At 32.3% G+C, this 8,709-nt stretch overlaps 1 protein-coding gene across 2 annotated transcripts; it reads left to right on the forward strand.

Moving 5' to 3' along the window:
• The first annotated feature begins 2,412 nt into the window (after positions 1-2,412).
• On the forward strand, positions 2,413-8,272 carry LOC136217812 (probable WRKY transcription factor 57). 2 transcript variants are annotated; one of them, XM_066004475.1, is made up of 3 exons: positions 2,413-3,432; positions 4,686-4,826; positions 7,750-8,272. In XM_066004475.1, exons 1-3 carry the CDS (start codon positions 2,987-2,989, stop codon positions 8,105-8,107), a joined length of 945 nt encoding a protein of 314 aa, XP_065860547.1. In that variant the 5' UTR covers positions 2,413-2,986; the 3' UTR covers positions 8,108-8,272. The 2 variants fall into 2 exon arrangements, with proteins under 2 accessions (XP_065860547.1, XP_065860546.1); XM_066004474.1 differs by having other exon boundaries at positions 2,438-3,432; positions 4,680-4,826.
• Positions 8,273-8,709: the final 437 nt, after the last annotated feature.

The following is an 8,709-nucleotide window of genomic DNA, read 5'->3' on the forward strand; positions in this document are numbered from 1 at the left end:
AATCTCTTGTTGTTTGACATTTTTTGTTATATACCACTTCGCGAATACTCTTAAAACACGTCTAGATTTCGCATATGCGGATTAAAATCATCAACTAAACCAAACATTAGCTTCGCATATGTCGCGAAAGCATCGATTTGCGAAGTCAGACGGGAGAGAGATGGCTGCGCCGTAAAATTATAAACATATTGAGGGTATTTTGAAAAAGTCACACAAACATAGTTTAGATATGTAGTATGTTAAGTAAGTGGGTTAAATACGTAAATGGGTCTCCCATTTGACTCAATTTTATAATTTTACATTGGAAAGTATTATCCTATTATTTACAAGTGATAATTACTACACTGTTAATTAGTGATAATTACTGAACCGTAATTATCCTTAACAAATAGCTCATCATGTCATCAAAATTAATGGGTCACATCGTTTAAAACTAACACTTAGTTGATTTTTTTTACCAAGTTGCAAAGTAAATAGTTTCCTTTGAGAACAAAAATACTAGATTCCTAATTTTCAAAGCGGTGAAACCAATATAACTTTTTATTTTTCATACTTTTTCCCTGCAATTAACCTCAAATTGAGAGGGAAATAAGGACTAAAGAGAAGTAAAAGTAATAATAAAAGGGGCAACAAACTTCTAATTAAGGTAAAGGATTTAAGGAGTCAAAAGTAAATAGAAAAGAGATATCTTTATGGAAGATTTTTCTTCCCCTTTTCGAAATTGATTAAATAAATAAAAATGTATGGTTGTTAAGTGTTTCTCTAGATAAAATAAAACTGGTCCAGCTAATAAATTAATGACAAAAACAAAATGACTATAATACCAATCCATCCATTTTGTATCCTTTATTTTCCATGCCAATATTATTTTATTCTCTCTTCACGGAATCACTTGAAATTTCACAATTTATTTCAAATTATGGCATAAAAGCCAATTATCATTTCACCAGCAATATATATTTTCATCATCATGTACAGTTTTCGTACTTTTTTCAAACATTGGAACTGAAAAGAATTTTGGTTAACATTAAAATATATGCGAATATTTATTCTAAAAAAAAAAATGCGAATATCTATTTCAGAAAAAGCCTCCACGCGATCCTATCCATATCTGTATTATAATTTCAATGTTAGAATAGGAATTGGGAGCAATTTTCTAAAATCCAATCCATTAGAATAATGTAATTTTTTCTTAAAATGCTCAATCTAAAAAGATTAGATATTTTTAATGTTTTATAAGTTTAACTCTAATTCTATAGAAATTATAAATCCTGCTTTGTAAAGGTAATCGCTTGGTTTAAAACTTTGCAAACAATGATCTATGTTTTTATAAAATTTGATTTACAAAGTCAAATATTGTATTTTGTATAATTTGTAAAGTCATAACAGCTCATGTAAATAGTCTAGAATTTGATAACTGAGTTTATAAATTGTACAAAACATAAACCATTATTTATAAACTTTTAAATTATGAGAGTTGTTTTTATAAATTGACCAAACCACATGATTTTATTTTTATATTTTAAAAAATAGTTTAAAAAGATAAAAAAAAAATACATGATTGTAATTAATAATGATAACTTTCTACCAAAAAAAAAAATTAATAATGATAACTAATTATTTAGACAATAAAATTTAAAAGTTTTAGCCTAATACATCACTAGTTCCATGAACTTGTCCAAAATAGTAGATTGACTCTCTGAATTTTGCAAGTGTCTCACCAGCTCCCTAAACTTGCTTATTTTGTATTACCAACTCCCTAAACTAGTATATTAGCTCCCTAAATTTTGCAAGTGTCTCATTAACTCCCTAAACTTGCTTATTCTGTAACAACTAAATACAAAAACCATAATACTAACTCTCGATCCCCATCCATTCAATCTCTCAAACCTACACACTAACTCTTATAATATGTTGAAAGGTAGGAGAAATGAAAAAATTACCTCTCGAATAAATAAAAATGTATTTTTAGAATTTAGGTTTAATAAATTTTTGTATTTAGTGTTAGAGAATAAGCAAGTTTAAGGAGCTGGTGAAACACTTGCAAAATTCAGAGAGCCAATATATTATTTTGAATAAGTTCAAGGAGCTATTGATGTATTAGGCCGTCTAGGCCAAAATTTTATATGAGATTTAAATCTATAAACACTTACATTAAAACTCATATTTTAAAACAATTCAAACATTCTAAAATATAAATGTCACATCAATTTAAAATAAAATTAAAAAAATACTAATAATCGAAATTACCATTATTAAATAATGAAACTAACGACTGAAAAAGGAAATTATTAAAAACACCCAATAAAAAACCTTCAATACATATTTTGTCATTTATAATATGAGTTGCACTATTTTAATTATTAAGGGATAGCAGTATATGTATTTAAAAATAAATTGGATGTTTTCAAAGTGACATAAAAACGGAATACTTTGAAAAACCCCAACCTCCCGAACCTTAAGCTAGCTCCACCCTGACTTCATCCATGTCATGACATGGCACTATACATCACTATCTCCGTCTCCATCTAAACATTAAAGCTTCATATGAAAAATTAATAGAGTGCTATGGCGACCAATGGGTAGTCGAATCCCTACTAGACTTCATGTCATGACATCTCCATCTCAATATACATATTTCTAAAATATGAGGGATTATTTTTAAAAAAGGGAGAAGAATCTACTTAATTACCATATATATATGAGGAAGACTGGAATGGTGGGTGGCCCCCTTCCTCTTTCCTCCAGTACTCATAATCTTTTTAATATTTTATACTTTCTTTTCTTTTCCTTTCTATTCTATTCTTCCCTCCCTTTTCTCTCTCCACAATTCTATTGTATTGACGGGACGCACCTTTTCCCTTTCAAATAAAATAACCTACGCGTCCTTTCCAACACTCTTAAACCCTAACTTTTTTGATTCACTCTTTTCCTCCCAATCCCCTAATCGCTTCTAGTTTATTTTTGTTGCTCTTTTTCTCGATCCATGGATGATCATGAACTCAAATCCAATCCGGGAGCTCATCAGTTTGCTGCCGTCTCAAGTTGGCCGCTCGGACCTGACTCCGATGCCGTTAATGATCTCTTCGCTACGCATAGAGATAGAGAGAGCAGTATACTCTGTGAATTCGGATGGAATTTTCGCCCTCAAAGCACTAGCAGCAACCATGGCTCCTTTGGCGACCTTCACCCGATCGAAGCTGATTTGGCGGGAAATCTTGGTTTTACACCTGAGAGTACTAGCGGTGGCTTACAACGATCGGTAAGTGGTGATGTTACCAGTTCGGCGGGTTTGGGAGGCTCAAGGATCGGGAATTTTAGTGGTGGTGGTGGTGGTGACGTGTCAACTCCGAATCCATCAGTTTCGTCAAGCTCCAGCGAGGATCCACCAGAGAAGTCTACGGGCTCCGATGGCAAACCACCTGAGATACCGTGAGTGGATACATGATACATCCATGAAATGAAATGACTAGTATCGGAATTAACTCAATATTCAAGGAATTCGAACTTGAAATGATGATAAATAATGGGGGAATAGATTAGAAACAGAATCGAATTCTTGTAGTCAGGGGAGGAGAGAGAAAGGGCGGAATAATAGAGTGCAATTTGCGCGTCCGTACAGTTTAGAAACTGTCAAATCTTTTTAGATTCATGCAAGTTGGAGGATGGATGGAGGTAGTTTCGTAATTTGATAGAAAAAATGAGGATAGATTAGTGAATTTCCTTCAAATCAGATGGCCCTCCCTTCCCTCCCTCTTTTCTCTTAACAAGATAATAATAATTGAAGCACTGGAACCACGCCGTTATTGCGGCGGGGATGGCGTGCTCTACCTTTTTTTTGCTAACGGGAGAATCATTTTCATAAGGATTTTTGTTTTTTTTTAATCTTTGTTTCTGAATTAGAAATGTAGAAAAATGATGCTGAGCATGATGAGTATAAGCCCACAAGTAAATAGGGGAAGAAAACACGTTGCTGATTTAGTTTAGGATACTATTTCTTTTTCTTTATTCCATGGGAAATAAATTGCAGGAGATATTCTGTTTCGATTTTTTAGATTTAATTTAATTATTAGAAGCATGTTTTATGATCTAAATTCATCTCCTTTTGGGTAGTGGGCATACATTATAATCATTTCGAATGCGATACGTGTCTGCAAGTTGCAAGACACAATGCTTCACCGTTTCTGCATAGATCTCTTTCTTAATTTCTCCTTTTTCTTCTCCTTCTCATCTATGATTTCATATTCATCATTCTTTGTTTTCGGAAGTATCGAAGGTATTTCATCACAGAAAGAGATCATGAAATGAACTTTTTCACCTATACATAGATGGAGAGCAGTTATTACTAATTATTAGCAAACTGAAGTGAATAAATGACTAGCAAAATTAACTGTAATTACATATATAGCATTTTTAATCTTTTAATTTTTGTCTAACTATATTAATTAGCCTCCTTTTTTGTTCTTCCCTTGTGGTTTCTATATAGGATTACTACTCTAGCCATCTAGTTTTCCACATTTATTTTCATGCCCCTCAAATTAGTTGTCTTGTGTATTATTCATTAGTGAGTGAATGAATAATCTCCTTGTAGGTAGGGATTATATGCTGCTACTAGGCCTATTTTTTCATTTTAAGAATTTATTTGCAGTGTGTATAATTGTAGGTGAAATATTTTGTAGGAGTAGTAAGGTTAGGAAGAAAGGACAAAAGAGGATCCGTCAGCCCCGTTTTGCATTTATGACTAAAAGTGAAGTTGATCATCTTGAGGATGGCTATCGTTGGAGGAAATATGGACAGAAAGCAGTAAAAAATAGTCCATTTCCCAGGTCTGCATCTAATACTCTCTTTTCAGCACCTATATATATATGTTTTCAGATTTATTTCTCAATTTGTTCTAAAGTAACTGCAGCTCTTCACTTCTTTTTTTGGCAGAAGTCTTCCCTTTTTATTTGGATTGAAGATAAAATATGCTTGGATTTTATCCTCTCAAGTTTGCATTGAACTTGAGCTCATGGTGGATGAATAAGCTCAATAATACAATGCAAAATAAATAGTTTAGTTTTAAATTTATGGAGGTAGTTATTTATTTATTAGATAATGAAATCTCAATCATTCATTTCGCATTGAATAGTTGAGATTATCAATTTCACCTATCAAGTTGAAAGCCAACTTGAGAGAATCCTAAAGTTTATTTTCTTTTTTCATGAAAAAAAAACTTAGTATAAATTTTTCTTTCTTCAAAAAATAAATTAATTCTTGTAGCAGTTACTAGAAATAATAATTGCTTTAATCAATTGAAAACTTTCATGGAAGAATGTATATGCTACCAAGTTTAACTGTTCCTTCAATGTGTTCACCATCATTGCTTAACATTGAAAATTCACTAACTAATCGTCTTTTTTAGTTCATTAGCTATAGATTACTCAGTAAATTATGCTCAGTCCGCTCAAGTTTAAGCCTTTCTATAGGTTTGGAATTATTGTATAACCCGAAGCCCAGCCTGACTTTATATATATATACTATATAATATTCATTTTATTAAAAGATTATTAACATAGTTAGTTGTAAACTTCGAATTAAAAAAATTATGAGTAAAGATTCAAAAAAAAGGGTTAATACACATATTTGTCCATGTGTTTTCGCGGAAAAACAGATTTACCCTTAATTTAAATAAACCCACAAAACTATCCATGAATTTTACATAAACCTGCAATTATACCCTAATCTGACGGAGCTGCGAAACGACGATGACATCAAACCTTATTGTCTCCAAAAAAATTGGATGACGACAATCAAAATTCATTTGGTTTCTTATTGTTTTCTATTGCTATTGCTTTTGGATTAATTAGGAGGTTTAGACGCCATTTTATTAGGTTGATTGAGCTTTTATGAAAATGAATTTTGACAAATCTGTTCTTCTAACTTGCTTTTAATCGAAATTGAATGTGCATATTTTTTTCTGTTTGTGATTGGATGTTCTTTTCTGAAGTTTTTCTGGAGATAAGAAAGTTTGATGTCATCGCCGTTTAGCAACTCCGTCAGATTAGGGTATAATTGCAGGTTTATGGAAAATTCAAGGATAGTTTTGTGAGTTTATTTGATTTAAGGGTAAATCTGTTTTTCCGAGAAAACACAATGGCAAATATGTGTATTAACCCTAAAAAAAATAATGGTTTTGAATTTTGATGGATTGAATTGGGTAGGCTTGGAATTGAGCATTGCAAACCGAGCCTGATACAGGCCGAAAAAAATCGGCTACAGTAGCAAATTTAGGTAGGGTTGTAAATGGGGCGGGATAGGGGTATGGAGATTGTTTCCCCATCCCTATCCCCGTCTAGATGGGAAATTTCTATTCTTGTCTCCATATAATACAATTAGGCAAGCTTAGTTTATCTGATTCAAAAAAATGCATCAAATCATAATTCATAAGCAATGAATGAATCTATCAAATATAAAAATAAATAAAAAATTATTCAAATATAAAAGATAAGCATTTAAAATTTTCATATAAATATATTATTTTAAAAATATCCATGAGGAATTCCTATGGTGACGGGGATGGGGTCCATGTGGCGTGGGATAGAGGTTCCTGACCCTGCCCTAACCTATTGAAAAAATAAATGAAGATTATTTGTTCTTGCTAAGGAAAATTCCGGTTTGCAACTCTAGGTCTAAGGAAAGTGTAATGGAAAATTTTTTATTCCCATTCCCATTCACACTTCTCATTACTCAAATTATAAATAATATTTTCTTTAATCATAATTCATAAGTAATACATCAATTTATCAAATTTAAAAATAAATAAAAACTATTCAAATCTAAAAATTCATATAAATATATGGCACATGGTGAGAATGGGTATCATCTGGAGCAGAATAGAGGTGCCCGTCACCACCCCATCCTTGCTTTAAGGGTTTTTTTTCATCCCCACCCTATGGAAAAAGTAAATAACAACTTCACTCTTACATGTTTATAACAACTTCGAGTCTATGCTTAACTGGTTGCCTCCATAGTTGTTCAAGGCGCTAAGGTGCTAAAGGGTTGGAGCCTAGGCGCAAGGCGAGACGTGCGTGTTAGGAACACGAGACGCATAAAATAAAATAAAAATATATAACCTTTTACTAGTTAAGCGTAAACCTAAAAAACACGATTATGACAACACAAACAAAACAAAACTACATAAAAACATAATACTATATCATAAATGTCAAAAACATCAAGTTATACTTAACACACAAAAAAGAACTAATGATCATCATTATATATTTAGTTTTTTTACATATCCTTTCTATATTTAGTTATGACTCTTGATATTCTTATTTAGATCAAGGGTTAAGATTAATCTTGTTCAAATTAGATCATTAGTTGAGATTAATCAAACATTTATTTTAGAGAAAACAGTAAAAAAATAAAAAAAAATATAGAAACCTACTGAAAACCCTCCAGTGCGCCTTGATATATGCTTTGAAGTGCAAGCGAGGCGCACAAGGTGAGATCCTTTTGTCCATGGCCTCGCTTTCTGCATTCATAGCTCAAGACCTTGAACTTTGAGTGAGGCGCGCCCTTAACAACAACAACTATGGTTGCCTCAACCCTATTTATATTGGTGGAAGCATTTTGGTTTTAATTGAATATTGAAAGGAAGCTTTTGTATTAAATTCGTGATACATAATTTACGGTTATGTTAGTAAGAAACATTTTCTTATAATATGCTTCATTTTGCTTATATAATATATGCAAACATTTCAGAAGCTATTATCGTTGCACAAACGGCAAATGTACAGTGAAGAAGAGGGTGGAAAGGTCTTGTGAAGATCCCACCATTGTAATTACAACATATGAAGGCCAGCATTGTCATCATACTGTTGGTTTTCCTCGAGGTGGAATTATTAGTCATGAAAACACCTACTTGACTCCTCCAATTTCACAATTCTATTATCCTGGATTTCAATCACCCAGAGAAAATCCTCCAGTTACCCAAACGCAACCGGTAGCAGCAGCCCAAACAAGTGAATCCACCATTACACTGCTAGATAGAAGTCCTCAGCTCCCAGTAGATGATGGACTGCTTGGGGACATTGTGCCTCCTGGAATGCGAAATAGATGAGATCCACATTAGGTACTTTGCTTCCCCAATTTGATTCTATATCAATGTGGTCTATTCAAGTAAATAAATGCTAATGTCAAATTTCTACCTAGCCTTTATTATTAAGCCCAATCTATTGGGATGTTTTTCTCATGTTAGTAGAAACAAACGACGTATTATATTCTATATTGATCTACATCCTTCATTGAAGACAAATGGGACAATTGAAATTCAATTTTAAATGTGTAAGAAGTAAGAAATGAGTATGTATATATGAGAAAGGATATCTTAAAATGCTGTTGATATTGACTACATCATAGAGACTGTAGAGACTGCAATTCATGCCTTTCTTTTTCGGCTTCAATTTCATCTGTTGCTGCTGATTGAAAGTCTAGGTTCCCAAAATAGTAAGTTACAGTTATTCTAGTCTAACCTGCATCATATATTTATTGATTTTAGTCCTCTTGTCTTCTTTAAAACGAACCTTTTTATGGTTGAAGTGGCTTTGTCATATATAAATATAAAATGAAGGTACTTGGGAAACCATGCCTTTTTATAATGGCATGCGACAAAGGGTGATCAACATCAAATTGGGTTGTTAATGACGTAAGAGATATCGCTAA

Source organism: Euphorbia lathyris, chromosome 2 (assembly GCF_963576675.1).
Source record: "Euphorbia lathyris chromosome 2, ddEupLath1.1, whole genome shotgun sequence".
Classification (NCBI taxonomy): Eukaryota; Viridiplantae; Streptophyta; class Magnoliopsida; order Malpighiales; family Euphorbiaceae; genus Euphorbia; species Euphorbia lathyris.

Coding starts and splice junctions, on each gene's coding strand:
- LOC136217812 (XM_066004474.1), top strand. CDS start 2,987: ATGGATGATCATGAACTCAAATCCAATCCGGGAGCTCATCAGTTTGCT. Junction 3,433..4,679: donor GGCAAACCACCTGAGATACC/GTGAGTGGATAC, acceptor AATATTTTGTAG/GAGTAGTAAGGTTAGGAAGA. Junction 4,827..7,749: donor AAAAATAGTCCATTTCCCAG/GTCTGCATCTAA, acceptor CAAACATTTCAG/AAGCTATTATCGTTGCACAA.